At 41.9% G+C, this 19,011-nt stretch overlaps 2 protein-coding genes across 2 annotated transcripts; one reads left to right on the top strand and one right to left on the bottom strand.

The window, feature by feature from the left end:
- Positions 1-2,136: 2,136 nt before the first annotated feature.
- On the top strand, positions 2,137-7,014 carry hey2 (hes-related family bHLH transcription factor with YRPW motif 2). The gene is made up of 6 exons (XM_075459398.1): positions 2,137-2,311; positions 2,603-2,725; positions 3,662-3,740; positions 4,292-4,375; positions 5,510-5,591; positions 6,236-7,014. The coding sequence occupies exons 2-6, from the start codon at positions 2,640-2,642 to the stop codon at positions 6,910-6,912; spliced, it is 1,008 nt and encodes a 335-aa protein (XP_075315513.1). The 5' UTR covers positions 2,137-2,311; positions 2,603-2,639; the 3' UTR covers positions 6,913-7,014.
- A 3,663-nt stretch (positions 7,015-10,677) lies between these two features.
- On the bottom strand, positions 10,678-16,383 carry LOC142375053 (lactoylglutathione lyase-like). Its single transcript, XM_075458974.1, has 6 exons — positions 16,248-16,383; positions 14,635-14,717; positions 14,413-14,553; positions 12,003-12,070; positions 11,741-11,830; positions 10,678-10,877 (listed from the first exon to the last, which is right to left on the bottom strand). The coding sequence occupies exons 1-6, from the start codon at positions 16,314-16,316 to the stop codon at positions 10,783-10,785; spliced, it is 546 nt and encodes a 181-aa protein (XP_075315089.1). The 5' UTR covers positions 16,317-16,383; the 3' UTR covers positions 10,678-10,782.
- Between the last annotated feature and the right edge of the window lie 2,628 nt (positions 16,384-19,011).

Genomic DNA, 19,011 nt, shown 5'->3' with positions numbered 1-19,011 from the left:
GCCAGTTTGGGAGGCAGAGCCTTCAGTTATCAGGCCCCTCTCTGTGGAACCAGCTGCCAGTTTGGGAGGCAGAGCCTTCAGTTATCAGGCCCCTCTCTGAGGAACCAGCTGCCAGTTTGGGAGGCAGAGCCTTCAGTTATCAGGCCCCTCTCTGTGGAACCAGCTGCCAGTTTGGGAGGCAGAGCCTTCAGTTATCAGGCCCCTCTCTGAGGAACCAGCTGCCAGTTTGGGAGGCAGAGCCTTCAGTTATCAGGCCCCTCTCTGAGGAACCAGCTGCCAGTTTGGGAGGCAGAGCCTTCAGTTATCAGGCCCCTCTCCATCATCATTCGTCCTTTATTTGCTGAATTTTGGCTGAAACTGGTCCAGGCAGATGGCCGCCCTTCCTGGTTCTGGTTCTGATGGAGGTTTCTTCCTGTTCAAAGGGAGTTTTTCCTCCCACAGTCACCTCGTGCAGCTCAGGACGGGGGATCGGATCAGAGAGAAGTTTCACTGCAACCTGTTGGTTTCCTTAGGTAGCCTTTATAATTGGCTCTGTATGAATTTGACTCATTTGGAAGTTAATTCATTGGGATTAATTGGACGTTTCTAAAGTAGATCCCACTTTTTTTGTGGCAGTTTGGGTTTATTACAAGATTTATATGTCAGGTTAAATCCTGTTTTTAACGCATCCGATGGCTTGAAACCTCCTCCAGGTCTCCATCATGCTCCAGAAACCGATCATTGAGTGTTTAGAGGAGCAAAATGCTCCAGGTCCGGCTTTAACGTGTGCGGGGGCTCTCTGCTGCGTTACAGCAATAATCTGAGATGAAGAGTCTGGATATATTCTGGTGAGCCGGGCCAATGAGAGGGTGCTGACAGGTTTATCTGAAGTCATCGACTGGAAGAAGGAGCCCGTGAACGGGCGGGTGGAGGCGGGTGGAGGTGCGGTTCTGAAGCTTTCAGGGGTAAGATATGAGTCCAGGATCGGGAAGCAGAATATATGATGTCATTAGTGGTCCTCACAAAGACAGGTACAAACACATGTGTGTGGGCGGGTCGGTACATTATAATTGCTGTTAAATCCTTTTGTGTTCCTAAAGATTAGCAGGTGTGAAAAGACAGACGCTCCTGTGTGTGTGTGTGTGTGTGTGTGTGTGTGTGTGTGTGTGTCTGGCCTCGGTCACACGATGATTGGGTTTCATTGAAGTCGGCCGGGAACTGTGGGAAACTCTGACACACACACACACACACACACACACACACACACACACACACATGCGCGTATCGGACCTTTTCAGACATGTAACATGTGACATTTCTGGCTTTTTTTCCTAGTCATTTGGCGTGTTTTCGGGCATCGGATGGCATGATGGTCGAGTTACTGGAAAAACTTTACAACCACAAGGAGACATGAGACAACAAGTGACACAACAGTGACTGAAAATGAAAAGAAAACGGGTCAAATCAGACAGAATACAAGCAGAAAACTACATTAATGAGATAAAATGACAGAAAAATGACAGAAATTTAGCACAAAGAGATCAAGAATCAAGAATCTTTTATTGTCACTATGCAGGCATAATGAAATTTACTTCAGGAGCTCTTGGCTTTGGATACACAAAAAATATAAAAAGATATCTAAATAATATACAAGAGAATAAAAATAGTAAAAGGTAAAGTAAAAAGTAAAAAAGTAAAAAGTTACAGTGCAATCTGGTTATTGTATGACTGTATTGTACATATTGCAGCATAAGACCAAGAAAAGACAAAAGAAGAGGACGGATGACCAAAACAAACCCAAAACAACAACAATAATAATAATAATAATAATAATAATAATAATAATAATAATAATAAAACTGATGATAAAATGCCAACATGGCGGAGCAGAAAGCTCCGGCCAGCTGCAGCCTCTGAAACCTGTTGCCTTATATAACAACATATTTTGGACTGTCAGAAGTGGCCTCGTTCCCATGCGCTCCTCTGTCGCGCGCGCGCGCGCGCGCACACCCTGAACCAGACAGTCGGTATTATCAGAGGAGCAGCAGCCCGGTCGGGCCGCGCAGATCTCCAGGGCACGTTTGTGTGTGAGCGCCCCGCGCATGGGCGGGCGCATGGTTTGTGCGTGTGTGTGCGTGCGTGGCTCCCAGGCTCCGTGGGAAAGCTGCAGCAGCAGAGAAGGAGGAGAAGAAAAAGGAGGAGGAGGAGGAGAGGGGGAGACACCGGCCTCCAGCGCAGCCTGCAGCCCGCACGCAGGCACCTGTCCCGGATCATTTAGCGGCCGCGCACCGCTGGAACAGCCGCGGAGAGAGTTTATTGAGTTTTTCTCAAGGTTTTAAAGACTTTTTATCGGTTATACATGGAAAGATCTGCAGCCTGTTGATCGTTTTATTCTTTGATTATATCAGGAAACTTTAAAACATTCATTTCACATTTCTGCAAAAAGGAGAAACTTTGGAAAATATCTTAAAACTAAGCAACTCTGAGATTGTTTTAACAGAATATTCTAAATAGCTGGTCGGTTTTACTCTGGTTTCTCTGGGGGATCCCTGAAACTCTCCTGTCGCGGCCTGTGACGCTTCATTTTGGGCTTGTTTTGTCCGGGACCTCCGCGCCTCTCCAGGGGACAGACAGCCAGCTCTGCCCGGCGTTCATGCGCCATGAAGCGGCCGTGTGAGGACAGCAGCTCGGAGGAGAGCGACGTGGAGGAGACCATTGATGTGGGAAGTGAGAATATTTATTCAGAGTGAGTTTTAAACACAGTTTCATCTTTTTAAATCATCAAATATTCTGATAAAGAGCTTTAAATGCAAATTATTAAATACATCTCTATTGATAATATTTTAATTGATCTAATTTCGTGTTTTGTTAGTAAAGATTTCCAGTAAAACATCAGATTTAAGGTGTAAAAGTTGCCTAAAAAGTGGCTACACCCATTTAAATGTTTTTTCTTATTGATTAAGCTGAGGATTAATCTTTTAAACTTCCCTAAAATGCCAGATAATTGTCTCTCAATGCTCAGTGTCACATATTTAATCGTCTTACTTTGGACTCAAAGTCATTTAAACTTTAAAATGATTTAGTTAACTATCGTTTAAGACAAATAAAGCTGAAAAGCTTCTCATTTTAGACCAAATAAGTTGCATTTTTGAACTTTTATGCCAAAAAAACAAGTTCATGTGAAGTCCAATCAGCTTTAAAAGTGAAGTAAATATGATGCATATGGTCTGTTTTTACTTTTTATGTTAGTTTTACTGAAATAAAGAAAGATTGCAACTCAAAATTATGGATACAAATCCTACAAAAGTCTCCTTTCTTTGCATTTTTATGGTGATTTCTCAGTTGTGACTGGATTTAGGTGGATTTAAAGTTTACAGGACATGTCCAGAGGTTGGAGGCATTTGAAATTCAATCACAAGCAAACTTATGAGAGGAAATTATTAATCTAAACTAAAGGTTTTAACTATCGATAAGATGATAAAGTAAAGAATCCAGTATTTATCTTGTGTTTTATGCTAAATGTGGAGCCCTTTTATGGTGTTTAATCAGTAAAAATTCACCATAATTTCTGATCTTCTTGTGTGTTTTTATATCTGAAACAAACAAAAAGCAGCTGAAATATGTAGTTCAGGATCATATTTGCTGTCCAACGTGTTCATTAAACGGTTAATTTACTCTGCAGACGCATGAAGGCGTCCTTCATAAGATGCGGATCCCCGACCACGACCACGCAGGTGATGGCGAGGAAGAAACGCAGAGGGGTATGTTTCTATGCCCGGTGAAAAATAAAGAGTTCATTCACAATATTTACAGCTTTATTTTAGGGCTGGGAGAGTTAACGAGTTAACTCGTTGATTATTTAACGCCGATAAATATTTTATAAGCGCATTAACACAGGTTTTATTATATATATTTTTTTTAAAAATACAATTTTTTTGGGCTAAAGTTCAGAGAGACAGGAAGCAGGGAGCAGAGAGAGGGGGAACAACACGCAGCACAGGGCCGTCTGATGCGGGACTGGAACCGGGGCCAGCTGCAGCGCGGACTATAGCCTCTGAACATGGGGCGGCTGCTCAGCCCACTATGGGTTTGCACAACAAATGTTATGGCGCTTTCATTCATATGGCAGCACATTTAAAATAAAGCTAAATGCTAAAAGCTATACGCTACTTTTGGATTCATTTTTGGATTGTGCGTACAAATGCGATTAATCGCGATTAATCAGGGAAATCATGTGATTAATTAGATTAAACATTTTAATCGTTGCCCGGCCCTTATTTATTGTATTTATTGTTTTCTGCTTTTGTTTCAGATTATTGAGAAGCGCCGCAGAGACAGAATCAACAGCAGTCTGTCGGAGCTCCGCAGACTCGTCCCGACGGCGTTTGAGAAGCAGGTGAAGTCTGCTCGCCTCTGATTGGTTATTCAGACGTCCTGATTGGTTAATTACCGCGTTCACCTGTTGGTGCCTCGTTGGTCATGTGAGAAATCTTTAGGGTCTGTGTTTTTGGTCCAAAGTGGTTCTGGTTCCCCTCGTCACCGATCCTGTTTGTGAGGGGGGAGTCTGGTTTGGGAACCTCAGGGTTCCATCTGTGGTTCTGTTGGCTCCTTCATGACCTTCAGCTCACAGCTGAGTGTGAAGCGGCCGGGATGAAAGTCAGCTCCTCCAGATATGAGGCCGCGGTTCTGAACCTCCGGGTCGGGATGAGTCTCTGCCTCAGGGGGAGGAGCTTCAGCCTCAGGGGGAGGAGCCTCTGCCTCAGGGGGAGGAGCCTCTGCCTCAGGGGGAGGAGTCTCTGCCTCAGGGGGAGGAGCTTCAGTATCTTTGGATCTGGTTCTCAGTGATGGTGAGTTGGAGTCAGAGATGGACAGACGGATCAGAGCTCCATCTTTGCTCCAACCCTCACCTGATCTGGGTAGAGACCCAAAGAAGGAGGTCGTGGATACGAGCGGCTGAAATGAGTTTCCTTCAGAGGGGGCGGGGCTTATATATAAGGGGAGGGGCTCCACCATCCAGGGGGAGGAGCTCCGGAGGTTCTGACCTTAGATAAGAGGCAGATGGATGTTTCTGCAAAGCTGCTTTTTAACTGAAATCGTTTTATTTTAAACTAAAACGGTGTCGTTACTGAAACCAAAAGCCTCTAAATCAGGATCTAATAACAACCTGGATTCCAGCGCTGACTTATAGTGAAAATAGTTTGATTTTTAACTCATTAAATCTGACAAATGAAATATAAATAAGCAACAACAGACTGTATGAACATATATAAGATGGTATTTCAGTAGATAAATGTGAATAAGTGGAATGATTTAGGAATAACATGTCAGTGATGGTGAAATCTGATTTAAATCCCAACATTAAATCAGCATCTTTAGCTGATTCATCGAAGGATCGCTCAGAGATCTGTTGTGTGTGCACAGTGAGAATAACAGATCACTAACAGATACTCAGAATGAAATGAAAGCTATGACCAGATGTAATTCATTGGTGTGAAGTCTAACTGCTCTCCTGCTCGGTTGGGTTCTTCAGGGTTCAGCTAAGCTGGAGAAGGCAGAAATCCTCCAGATGACCGTGGACCACCTGAAGATGCTGCAGGCCACCGGAGGGAAAGGTAACACGGCACAACACGACCACTGATCCCAACACTGAAAGGCTAGAATACAACAAGAAGTACAATCCTAACTGTGAACCTTCACTGAGCAGCTTCACTGTGTTCAGGAAACAAACGTAGAATCTGAAGCAGCAACACTCAGTAAAGGCTGATGTTCCCATCCTGCTCCATCAGCTTCCTCCAGAAAACTCAAAGAAAACTTCAGAAAACTCAAAGAAAACTCAAAGAAAACTCCAGAAAACTCAAAGAAAACTCAAAGAAAACTCAAAGAAAACTTCAGAAAACTCAAAGAAAACTCAAAGAAAACTTCAGAAAACTCAAAGAAAACTCAAAGAAAACTTCAGAAAACTCAAAGAAAACTCCAGAAAACTCAAAGAAAACTCAAAGAAAACTCCAGAAAACTCATAAAAAACTCAAAGAAGTTTTCTTGAAGTTGAATTTTTTTCCACAGATTTTTCTTTTTAGAAATTGATTTTTTTTAAACTGTTGATTTTTCAAATTCAAAGTCTGATTTTGATGCTGTAAAAATTCAATATTAGAAATTCATATTCAAACTCTGATGGCACAGAAAACCTTCCATACCTTCTCTTAAATCACTCGTACGGACGGTTGTTGCACTGACCCGCGTCTCCTCCCGCCCGCAGGTTACCTGGACGCCCACGCGCTGGCTCTGGACTTCCTGTCTCTGGGTTTCAGGGAGTGCCTGACGGAGGTTTCCCGCTACCTGAGCGCCATGGAGGGCCTGGACTCCGGCGACCCCCTGCGGTCCCGCCTCCTGTCCCACCTCAGCTGCTGCGCCTCGCAGCGTGACGCCGCCGCCCTGACCGCCGTGTCCCACCAGCACCAGCAGCACCACCCGTTGCCCCGCCCCTTCCACCCCCAGCACTGGGCCGCCGCCGTGGCCGCGCTGCGTCCTCTTCCCTACGGACTCGGCAGACTTCCTGTTTCCCCGGATGCTGGAGGAGGAGGTGGCGCCCCCCAGAGGCTGGTGGAGATGTCACAGCAGAACGTCGTCTCCACCTTTTTCTCCCACGCAGACTCCACCTCCTCCTCCTCGCCTCCATCTTCTTCTTCTTCTTCTCTCATGCTTCCCTGCACGCCCACCCCTCTCTCCGCCTCTCTCCTCTCCCTGTCGTCGTCCTTTCCCATCGCCTTCCACGGAGGCTTCCCCGTCCTCCCCCCCGCCTCCTTCACCTCCGCCGCTGCCGCCTCCAGTCCTCCCTCCTCCTCCATCTCCTCCACCTCCTCCACCTCCCAGACCCCTCAGAGCAGCAGCAGCAAACCCTACCGGCCGTGGGGAACCGAGGTCGGAGCTTTCTGACCTCTGATTTGATGGCAAACCGACAGATTAACAGCCTGGAAAACACTTCTGTATGGAGCCCCGAAGCTGCCATCATCCAAAATAAACACAAAAATATGTAAATGTAAATTTTATGCGTATAGATTGACAAAAATGCTTTACAAACAAGAAGAAAACATAAAAAAAACAAGGCAGCATAAAGACCTGAGGGGATTCAAACTGAACTCAAAATAAAAAGAAGTAAAAAAGTGAGTTTTCAGACAGGATTTAAAAGACTTTGCAGAGTGAAGCTTATTCTTGGTGTCATTCCATTTAAAACTTTTAACAGTAAGTAAAGTAATCTTAAAATCAATACAAAAACAGACAGCCAGTGTAAACCTGCTAAACTGGAGTCATGTGATCATTAGGGGTGGGCAGCGATTAAAATGTTTAATCTAATTAATCTCATGATTTCCCTGATTAATCACGATTAATCGCATTTGTACGCAGAATCCAAAAATGAATCCAAAAGTAGTGTATAGCTTTTAGCATTTAGTTTTATTTTAAATGTGCTGCCATATGAATGAAAGTGCCATAACATTTGTTGTGCAAACACACTTTTAACATCAGCATCTTTCTGTAGTTTTTATGTAGAAGCCTCGCTCCACTGTCTGTTTCCTTGAATGACTTGCTGCTATCAGTTGTGTGTTTTGCCTTTAAGTGATATTTTAGACTGGAACTACTACGCTGAGAAGACAATTCAACTTGGCAGTGTTTACAGATGACTTTGGTTCTGTCGACTCCGCCGTCTGGAAGAACTTTAAAATGAAAATGGCCGAGTAAAAGTTCCGTACCCTTCTCCATGTTTGGTGGATCCACCGATTACTTTCTTTTCCTGTTCCACAGCAGACAGCAACAGACTTTTACAGAATAAAAGCCTGTAAGCAACAGACTTTTACAATAATAAAATAAATAATAAAACATGCGTTAATGCGTGATAAAATATTTATTGGCGTTAAATAATTAACAAGTTAACGCGATAATAACGAGTTAACTCGCCCAGCCCTGGTGATCATACTTTCTGTTACCTGACAGGTGAGGTGATGAAGGCACGGACACGTTTTTCCAGATCTTTGTGGAAACGATGAGAAGCACGAGGTTCGATTGTTCATGTGTTCATCAGTCTGTAGACGGTTAAAAATAGGCTGTATCCAATCAAGCCATCAACATAACATCAAAGGGTAATATTTATCCCAAAATTTGTCGTATATAAAAAAAACAATTGGGCCCCAAAATGGACCCCTGAGGTACACCAGAACCAATTGGGGCTGAGGAGGAGTTTTCCAGGACACTGTCCCTTTAAGACCAACATGATCGACTGTGTGGAAGGCAGCAGGTGAATCTGAGTGACCTGAAGATCATTAAAAAGTGTGTAAAACGGTCTGAAATGGATTAAAATTTAAAAAATATGTGATGATAAAAGCTTCTAAAATGACATTTAAAAATAATTTATGCAAAAAGAATTGAAGAGAAAGTGAAAGAAATGTTAATATTTATCTTTTAAATTGGAATGTATTTAATTTCTGTGTTAATTTGTTCTCCCTTTGTTTATTCCTTTACATTTATTCCCTCCAAATGATTGATTTATGTCACCAAACGTTTTTAGATTCAGTTTTTTTTAACTTATTTTATCTATAGATGTAATTATTTCCATGTTCTCTTTTTATAGTTCTGCTTCATTATGCAAATTAGGGGCGTGGTCTTAAATTAATTCATTTGAAAATTAAAGCAGAAAATCAGATTTTTTTTTCCACATTCTGTATGATTATTGTTGCATGAATTGAGTTGTTTTCATTTTAGTCGCATTTATCACCATATCCACAAATTTAAATATGTTTTTGTAATTTATTTTGGATTATGGCAGCTTCAGTCTTCCATACCCAGGCAGCTTGTTAATATTCGGGATGATTTGAAGACTAAACCTTTGGTGGATCCAATCCTGACACCCTCACCTGTCAGCAGGTAACCTGCAGGTTGGAGCAGCTTCCAGAACGCTGTTACTGTAGTTTCTATAAACCTTTCTGTCTTTCTTTGCCTCCATCCTAACTTTTTGTGTGTTGTTGGCATCAAAGTTTAATTTATAAGTTCCAAACACAATGAAGTTGGTGTGTGAAGACACTGAAAATCACTTCCTTTGTGCTCGTGTCTTCCTGGAAACTCTGGTTTGAAGTCGGAGTGAGACGCGTTGATCGTACGGTAGCATAGATGTGGACTAACACCAGGCTTGTTGTTTAAAATTAGCCTGAAACACTAAAACAAAAACGTGATGAACCAAAGTCTGATAATAAATTCCATATATTTGACAAGATTTCTTTTGAACACATGTTTGTTTGTGGTATTTTCAGCAAAAATTCTTCTGACAGTTACTGGGAGGAATATGATGAAGATGTTCTGAGGGATGGGATGAGTTGGTTAAACTGGTTAAAACTCACTTTTCTACGACACCACTGTTTAAACTAAATAAATACCAGGGTTGTGTTTTTTGGGGAGTTTTACACCTGCTGGTGAACTCAGATGCCCTGATAAATGCTCCCAGGAACAGGAAGAAGGAGTTTTACACCTCAGACGCCCTGATATATGCTCCCAGGAACAGGAAGAAGGAGTTTTACACCTCAGACGCCCTGATATATGCTCCCAGGAACAGGAAGAAGGAGTTTTACACCTCAGACGCCCTGATATATGCTCCCAGGAACAGGAAGAAGGAGTTTATACACTTCAGACGCCCTGATATATGCTCCCAGGAACAGGAAGAAGGAGTTTTACACTTCAGACGCCCTGATATATGCTCCCAGGAACAGGAAGAAGGAGTTTATACACCTCAGACGCCCTGATATATGCTCCCAGGAACAGGAAGAAGGAGTTTTACACCTCAGACGCCCTGATATATGCTCCCAGGAACAGGAAGAAGGAGTTTTACACCTCAGACGCCCTGATATATGCTCCCAGGAACAGGAAGAAGGAGTTTTACACCTCAGACGCCCTGATATATGCTCCCAGGAACAGGAAGAAGGAGTTTTACACCTCAGACGCCCTGATATATGCTCCCAGGAACAGGAAGAAGGAGTTTATACACCTCAGACGCCCTGATATATGCTCCCAGGAACAGGAAGAAGGAGTTTTACACCTCAGACGCCCTGATATATGCTCCCAGGAACAGGAAGAAGGAGTTTTACACCTCAGACGCCCTGATATATGCTCCCAGGAACAGGAAGAAGGAGTTTATACACTTCAGACGCCCTGATATATGCTCCCAGGAACAGAAAGAAGGAGTTTTACACCTCAGACGCCCTGATATATGCTCCCAGGAACAGGAAGAAGGAGTTTTACACCTCAGACGCCCTGATATATGCTCCCAGGAACAGGAAGAAGGAGTTTTACACCTCAGACGCCCTGATATATGCTCCCAGGAACAGGAAGAAGGAGTTTATACACTTCAGACGCCCTGATATATGCTCCCAGGAACAGGAAGAAGGAGTTTTACACCTCAGACGCCCTGATATATGCTCCCAGGAACAGGAAGAAGGAGTTTTACACCTCAGACGCCCTGATATATGCTCCCAGGAACAGGAAGAAGGAGTTTTACACCTCAGACGCCCTGATATATGCTCCCAGGAACAGGAAGAAGGAGTTTTATACAACATGTCACCTTTATTAAACTGATTAAAGATGTTTTCAGTATATCAACTGATTGGTGAGACTCCAACTCTGGTGAAACATCACCAAATATATTTGACAGTAGCCACAAAAAGCTGCAGGAAATTTTAATTTTAGCTGAACAACATAACAAGAAAAACAAAATATCAAGAATAAACAGAATCTGTATCCTGATGATTTCCCCTGAGTGTCTCTGCTTTAAGGTGACAGTAAAGAGACCATGTTGTTTGGGCTCAAAATCTCAATCCAGTAGCCGTCGGGGTCCTGGATGAAGGTCAGATCCTTCAGGTTACCTGTGACCAGAGAACAGGAATTTGTCAGTCCGACACATCTTTGTTCAAAACCTACATTTCCCAAATGTTTTTCAAATTCACAGCAGTTCTATCTCTTTAGGAAGGGTAGCAACCACTTTTCCAACACAAAGGTGAGCTGTGAATGTATATTTTCAATAGGATTGCACAGATAAAACTGTATATAAAAACTGTTATAATACCAAAGATCTAAAGGCTAAACTCTGAGCTGAGGACTGAGAACAAGACCCGAGCTCATCACTGATAAAGCAACGCCTGTGAATTAAAATCATCACTCTGCGTTGTATTTGCTGCCCCCTGCAGGAAGTAAAATGTAACTGCAGATGCTGTGAAGCTAAAGGAAAATATATATTTATTTAAATATGAAGAAAAACATTGAAAAATCACTGCTGATCTTTGGTTAGAAGCTCGAATATGAACTCATTAAAACGTGTTTTTCATTTATCGAGAACAATAACTAATCTTATATTTGACCAACAGGTATTTTCTCTGAGATGAAATTATTTTACTGTAAGCAGAGTTGGCTGAAATGGCCAAATAAATTAATCTTATAATAATAAACATAAATAATTAATTTATTTAAAAAATAAATTTATAACATCTGAAAGAAAGATTTTTTTCTGCTTTGATTTTAAACTGCATTAATTTTTCAATTTAATTATTTAACTTTCTATTAAAATATTTTTCCATAAATTATTTTTTTATTTCATGTCAGTAGCATCCATCATCAAATAAACTTAATTATTTATCTATTTTGTATCTATTTCAGATTATTTAGTCCCTCGTAAACATTCAGTTTTGTTCAAATATATGTGGTATATATGTTTGGCCTTTTCGGGACCCACCTGAGTCTGGTTTCTGGACAAATCTCACTCCTTGCTCTTCAAATAATTTGCAGGCTGCATGAAGATCAGGAACAGCGATGCCAATGTGGCCTTAAAGAAGATCAGACAGAATTTAAACCCACAGACCACAAGAAAATAACCCATCACCAAGCAAAGAGAGGCCCTAAAATCATCTGTTTTTATCTGTCGGACAAACATTACACGGAAATCCTGGAAAATCTATTTATTTTGTGTCCTTTGTGAACTTTATGAAACTTCTTACCAAATCCTTGTGGATCATTGTTCCCGTTGTGATAGGACAGCGTTTCCGTCAGCTCTGAGCCCCAGTTACTGACAAACAGAGAAATAATCTAAGTTAAAATGACAACAGGATGCAGCAGAATGTTCAGAACTCTTCATAAAGCTAAATAAAAAAAAGGAAACTTAACCATTAATCTACTGATTTCACTAAATTAAAAGACAATTCATCAGCGGCAATTCTAAAGTTTAACCCTCAGACAGCTCTGGCTCTGAACTAAACCCAACAGCACAGTATTCACACACATGGTTAAAGGGACAGTTCGCCTCTTTAAAGGGACAGTTCGCCTCTTCTGACATGAAGCTGTGTAACATCCCATATCAGCAACATCATTTCTGAACATCTTCTTACCCCCTGCTGCGTCCTGTGAGCAGAGTTCCAGCCTCGTTTTGGCGTTGATGAAGGTAGTCCGGCTAGTTGGCTGGGGTTTAAAAAATAAAGCGTTTTGCTTCTCAAAACAATATGCGTTCAACAGAGTAATACATTTGCATCACAAAATGGTTCTCCAGGAAAAAGTCAGAGCTCACAATGTCTTGGCCCTATTTTCTCTCCCTTCGTATCACTGCCTGCTGTGCAGACCGTGCAGCAAACACCGTAACAGGCGCGGCTGTCAGCAGGCGGCTTTCCTTTCCTTTCCTTTTGTTTGTTTGTTTCCTTTCCTTCTCTTTCCTTTCCTTTCCTTTCCTTTAATTTCCTTTCCTTTCCTTTCCTTTCCTTTCCTTTCCTTTCCTTTCCTTTCCTTTAATTTCCTTTCCTTTCCTTTAATTTCCTTTCCTTTCCTTTCCTTCTCTTTCCTTTCCTTTCCTTTCCTTTCCTTTCGTTTCGTTTCGTTTCCTTTTGTTTGTTTGTTTCCTTTCCTTCTCTTTCCTTTCCTTTCCTTCTCTTTCCTTCTCTTTCCTTTCCTTTCCTTTCCTTTCCTTTCCTTTCCTTTCCTTTCCTTTCCCTTCCTTTCCTTTTCTTTCCCTTCCTTTCCTTTCCTTTCCTTTCCTTTCCTTTCCTTTCCTTTCCTTTCCTTTCCTTTCCTTTCCTTTCCTTTCCTTTCCTTTCCTTTCCTTTCCTTTTGTTTGTTTGTTTCCTTTCCTTCTCTTTCCTTTCCTTTCCTTCCCTTTCCTTTCCTTTCCTTTCCTTTCCTTTCCTTTCCTTTCCTTTCCTTTCCTTTCCTTTCCTTTCCTTTCCTTTTGTTTGTTTGTTTCCTTTCCTTCTCTTTCCTTTCCTTTCCTTTTTGTTTCCTCTCCTTTCCTTTCCTTTTTGTTTCCTCTCCTTTCCTTTCCTTTCCTTTCCTTTCCTTTCCTTCTCTTTCCTTTCCTTTCCTTTCCTTTCCCTTCCTTTCCTTTCCCTTCCTTTCCTTTCCTTTCCTTTCCTTTCCTTTCCTTTCCTTTCCTTTCCTTTCCTTTCCTTTCCTTTCCTTTCCTTTCCTTTCCTTTTTGTTTCCTCTCCTTTCCTTTCCTTTTTGTTTCCTCTCCTTTCCCTTCCTTTCCTTTCCTTTCCTTTCCTTTCCTTTCCTTTCCTTTCCTTTCCTTTCCTTTCCTTTCCTTTCCTTTCCTTTCCTTTCCTTTCCTTTCCTTTCCTTTCCTTTTTGTTTCCTCTCCTTTCCTTTCCTTTCCTTTCCTTTCCTTTTTGTTTCCTCTCCTTTCCTTTCCTTTTTGTTTCCTCTCCTTTCCTTTCCTTTTTGTTTCCTCTCCTTTCCCTTCCTTTCCTTTCCTTTCCTTTCCTTTCCTTTCCTTTCCTTTCCTTTCCTTTCCTTTCCTTTCCTTTCCTTTCCTTTCCTTTCCTTTCCTTTTTGTTTCCTCTCCTTTCCTTTCCTTTCCTTTCCTTTCCTTTTTGTTTCCTCTCCTTTCCTTTCCTTTTTGTTTCCTCTCCTTTCCTTTCCTTTTTGTTTCCTCTCCTTTCCCTTCCTTTCCTTTCCTTTCCTTTCCTTTCCTTTCCTTTCCTTTCCTTTCCTTTCCTTTCCTTTACCTGCTGTGCAGACCGAGCAGCAAACACCGTAACAGGCGCGGCTGTCGGCAGGCGGCAGCAGGCAGTGATACGAAGGGAGAGAAAATAGGGCCAAGAGATTGTGAGGTCTGGCTTTTTCCTGGAGAACCATTTTGTGATGCAAATGTATTACTCTGTTGAACGCATATTGTTTTGAGAAGCAAGACGCTTTATTTTTTAAACCCCAGCCAACTAGCCGGACTACCTTCATCAACACCAAAACGAGGCTGGAACTCTGCTCACAGGACGCAGCAGGGGGTAAGAAGATGTTCAGAAATGATGCTGCTGATATGGGATGTTACACAGCTTCATGTCAGAAGAGGCAAACTGTCCCTTTAAAGAAAAGTTTATATCTTTGCGGGGTGTAATCGGTGTGTTATGTTGTGCTTTTGACTCGTACTGTACGAGCTCTACGGTGGCTCGGCAGGAGAACGTCCACGCCGTCCTCTCCTTGATGTCGGCCGGGATGTCCGACTTGTTCTCGTAGCCCAGCAGGTAGAGGGTGAAGCGCATGGAAGGGAGGTCTATTTTCTGCAGCAGCCTGGAAACCACAGAGGAGGACATTTCTCCCGGTTTAAAGCCAATCAGACGTCCGGAAGTTTGGGTCAGAACGAAGACTTACGTCATGCCCAGAACTCGAGTGTAGAAGTCCAGAGATCGAGCCGGTTCTTTGACCCTCAGCATGGTCTGCTGCATCATGAAGTCCTGCAAGACCAACGAAAGGTTCAAAGGAGAGTCAGATTGCTATTTTTGCTTGTTTTATTTCTGCTTATTTATTTATTTGTTTATTTTAATTTATTTTAATTTTTTTATTATTATTACTTGTCTTTTGTCTCTCTTTCCATGTGTTAAGGAGTGTGAGAACAGGATTTCTTTCGATATTTGCGAGTAAGAAACTTCGTCACAAAAGATGCCACAGTCCTTGAGTGTCAAAATATTTCACATGTAGAGGGACGAAATCTGGCAGGTCTATCAGCTTATTCTATAACATCCTTAAGGGTTATACCACAAACACGTATTTCCTGAAAAGCTTATGGGAAAAAGAACTCAATGTTAAGATTAAAACAGACGAAGGCTGCAACGATGTGTGGAAGAATGCCAAAGCTCCTGCATAGGGCCAAACATATCTCCCTCTCAGCGTCATAAGTCCAACCCTAACTCAAGTGTAAATTATAAACCGGTAGTCTTACACATCGGTTGGAGACTCCAGCTTATATAAAGGCCATGAGGGTTCTTTACATGACAAACCAATTATAATTATTCCGTTTTTAGGTATGTTGTCACAGTTGTACGGGACTTTAAAAAACAACAGAATCAATATGTTTTTTACATGTTGCCACTTTTATCTCTAACATTTGTGATCAGAAACTAAATTATGTGTATTTTTGCCTTTTAAAGGGTCAGTTTCCTAAAAAAAAAAGGAGGTATCTGTAACTCTGTGAGACACCTGGAGCAAGAACAACACTTAATATCAGACACAACTGCCTAACAAGCACCATTTCAGCCAGATATAGGGACTTGTTTGAAGACAATACATCTAAAACAAATTGTTTTGAGTCACATATCATATGAAACAAGCTTTTTTTTTTCATTTGAAGAGGTTTTTAAGCTAATTTCAAGATCACTTTTCACTCGAAAGTCCCAAATATCACATCTTATTTCAAGAAATCTTGACAAGCCGATTTTCACTAGTTCCATTGGCAGATTTTTTTGCTTATTTCAAGCAAAAACGTCTTTTATTTGTTGTTTTTTTACTTATTTTTGGAGGGGCATTTTGTTCCATATGTGTTGAGGACATTTCCCTGAATGGTGGGTTTCTGCATTAAACGGGACTTTAAAAAACAACAGAATCAATATGTTTTTTACGTGTTGCCCCTTTTATCTCTAACATTTGTGATCAGAAACTAAATTATGTGTATTTTTGCCTTTTAAAGGGTCAGTTTCCTAAAAAAAAAGGAGGTATCTGTAACTCTGTGAGTCACCTGGAGCCAGAACAATCAGTGTCAGGTTAAAACTTTTTCCCTTCCTGTCTCATTTGTTTTTCGCCTGAACTCAGACATGTCTCTACATCTCAACGTACATCCTGAGATAAACGTCAAGGTATGTAAGCTACCTGTCTGCAGGTGCCAGCAACAGGTTCGACTGCATTTCACCCCCCCACAGAAACCCACTCCTGACCTTCTGTGACAGAAACTGCAACATGTGAAAGTGTGAGATCTGAAAAATCAGGGTCACCTGAGTGATGGCGTGTCCCTCTGAGCAGGCACCCGACGCAGCCTCGTCCGACAGCCCTCTGCCCGCCATGACTCGGCTCAGGTTGGAGGATCACACGCCTTCATCAGCTCACTCCTTTTCTACCCCGGGCTGCCTTCAGGTGCCGCTCGGGAGATTGGCCACCTCCACGTGCCTGAATGCCATCCGATTGGCTGATTGAGCAGGTGAACCTGATGAAGTGGCCGCTGAATGTAAATGTGCTTTATTTCTACAGCCCTTTACAGACGATCCTTACGGTGTACCAAAGTGCTTTATAGCAGGTAATAAATAAAGAGAAGAAGAAGTAAAAACAATAAAAGAACAGTGAAAGCAATAAAATACAACAAAATCAAATAAGATAAAATAAGAATAAAAGTGTCATCTCTGCTACTGGGTATTAAAGCCATCCTAAATAAGCAGGTTTTTAACCTGGATCTGAAGAGGCCCAGGTCAGAAATAAGACGCAGCTGGACGGGGAGCTTATTCCAGAGCCTGGGGGCAGCTTTGGGAAAAGGCTCGCTCACCCCAGGGTTTGTATTCTGACCTGGGCACTTCCAGCAGAAACTGATCTGCTGACCTCAGAGCTCTACCAGGACTGTTAAAAGCTCAGATAAATACGACGGGGCGAGGCCGTTAAGAGCTTTAAAAACACACATTAAAAGTTTAAAATCAGTTCTCTAAAGGACAGGAAGCCGATGGAGGGAGTTAAGAACAGGAGTGATGTGCACACGTCTGTTGGTGTTGGTTAAAGACGGGCAGCAGCGTTCTGCACCAGCTGAAGGCGGCTGAGAGAAGACTGGGAGACGCCCACATAAAGAGCATTAAAACAGTCTGACCTTCAACTTATCAGGGCATGGACGGCTTTCTCAAGGTCATGAGGACTTAGAAACATTTTAACTTTGGCCAGGAGACGCAGCTGGAAAAAACTAGTCCTGACGATGTTGTTCATTTGTTTGTCCGACCTCAGATCAAAGGTCAAAGGTCACTTCCAGATTTCTGACGGTTGAACTGAGCTTTGAAGACGAGGTGCCAAAGCCAGCCGTCACAGTGTCCCCGAACACAATGAATTCAGTTCTGTCATAATTTAAATGGAGAAAGGTTTGGGCCAACCACTGCTTAACATCAGCAATTAAACAAAGAACATTGTGCACTGTTACTGTTTGGCTTCAATGGTAGATAAACGTGTAAATCGTCAGGTATACTGAAGGTATACTGAAGGTTCTGGTCCAATAAAATTGCAGATAAATCAAACACACTTACACTACTAAATTATTGTAAATCAGTTATTTGTACTCACCCTCAATATGGAAAACAAATTAAAGGCGATCAATCTGGCTGAACAAGATTTTTTTTTTTTTTTACCAGCCGTGTTACAGGCACTGTTCGAAAAAAAAAAAGCATTACTGATAGATATTTAAATTAAAACCATCGGTGTTACAGGCACTGTTTGGAATTTACGGTGGTTGATGTGAAAAACTAAGGTATAAGGAATTCCCCGATTCAGATCTTTCTGAGGGACCTTGAATACAGCATGCATGATGACTTCTGCTGGAATATTTGTGGCTGAACTCCCGTCTTTATCCTCCCAGGTAACAGTTTACAGCAAGCCAAATCAGATAAACATGTGTCTGTAACCAGCCTGCGTGCTTTACAGAAAGGCTGAGGGGAAATATGAGCACGGACAGGAAACAGCACGAGAAATATTATCATCTCAGAGTTTGCACTGGAAAAAATCCAAGTCTTACCCAGTATATTTGTCTCGTTTCTAGTCAAAATATCTCATTACACTTAATATCAGACTCAACTGCCTAACAAGCACCATTTCAGCCAGATATAGGGACTTGTTGGAAGACAATACATCTGGAATATCTTGTTAAATGAAAAAGTCTTGAAAACAAATTTGTTTTGAGTCACATATCATATGAAACAAGCTTTCTTTTTTGACATTTGAAGAGGTTTTTAAGCTAATTTCAAGATAACTTTTAACTCAAAAGTCCTAAATATCACATTTTATTTCAAGAAATCTGGACAAGCCGATTTTCACTAGTTCCATTGGCAGATTTTTTTTCTTATTTCAAGCAAAAAGTCTTTTATTTGTTGTTTTTTTTACTTATTTTTGGAGGGGTATTTTTTCCAAAACACTTGTTGATGAGGACATTTACCTGAATGGTGGCTTTCTGCAGTTAGAGCCTCAGCAGGTTTGAACATGTAAGATCCAGGTTCAGGTTGTAAATGTCAGAGAGTGACACACCTGCCCCACAGGTTCTCACATGAGAACAGGTCCTGAGCCCTTTCTTTTCTGATTTAATGAGGCGCAAAAACAGCCGATTTGTCTCCACTTCAGCTTCTTTTATATCGAAAACCTAACGAAGCATAAAGTCTGAATGAATACATTTACAAACCAAAGTATTATCAGCATCTCCCTGTGTGTGTGTGGCTTCCCCCCCACAGTCCAAAAACATACGTTAGGTTCATTTGGGATTATAAACTAATCCTGGGAGTGTGTGAGGGTGTGTGCCCTGGTGACCTTTAGTCCAATGGCTGCTTGGTTAGGTTCACACTGCAGGTAAAACTGGCCCAAAATCAGACTTTTTTTCCTGGTTTTATCTGATTCAGCAGGTAACTCAGGTGAACACTCTCAGCAGACAACATGAACAGAAGCTCACAGCCAGCAGCTCAACATCTGGGCTGCAGAGACGCTCCTTCTCAGTGTCCAGGATTACACTGCAAAAAATAGGGGTCTTCA

This window comes from Odontesthes bonariensis, chromosome 24, assembly GCF_027942865.1.
Source record: "Odontesthes bonariensis isolate fOdoBon6 chromosome 24, fOdoBon6.hap1, whole genome shotgun sequence".
In the NCBI taxonomy this organism is placed as follows: domain Eukaryota; kingdom Metazoa; phylum Chordata; class Actinopteri; order Atheriniformes; family Atherinopsidae; genus Odontesthes; species Odontesthes bonariensis.
This window is presented reverse-complemented; position numbering and strand designations above follow the sequence as displayed.

Excerpts from the sequence above, each read along its gene's own strand:
- LOC142375053 (XM_075458974.1), bottom strand. The coding sequence starts at position 16,316 with ATGGCGGGCAGAGGGCTGTCGGACGAGGCTGCGTCGGGTGCCTGCTCA. Across the intron at positions 14,718-16,247 it reads AGGGACACGCCATCACTCAG|GACTTCATGATGCAGCAGAC; the intron begins GTGACCCTGATT and ends TTGGTCTTGCAG. Across the intron at positions 10,878-11,740 it reads TGTCCAGAAACCAGACTCAG|GTAACCTGAAGGATCTGACC; the intron begins GTGGGTCCCGAA and ends CTCTGGTCACAG.
- hey2 (XM_075459398.1), top strand. The coding sequence starts at position 2,640 with ATGAAGCGGCCGTGTGAGGACAGCAGCTCGGAGGAGAGCGACGTGGAG. Across the intron at positions 2,726-3,661 it reads AGTGAGAATATTTATTCAGA|ACGCATGAAGGCGTCCTTCA; the intron begins GTGAGTTTTAAA and ends TTTACTCTGCAG. Across the intron at positions 4,376-5,509 it reads CGACGGCGTTTGAGAAGCAG|GGTTCAGCTAAGCTGGAGAA; the intron begins GTGAAGTCTGCT and ends TGGGTTCTTCAG.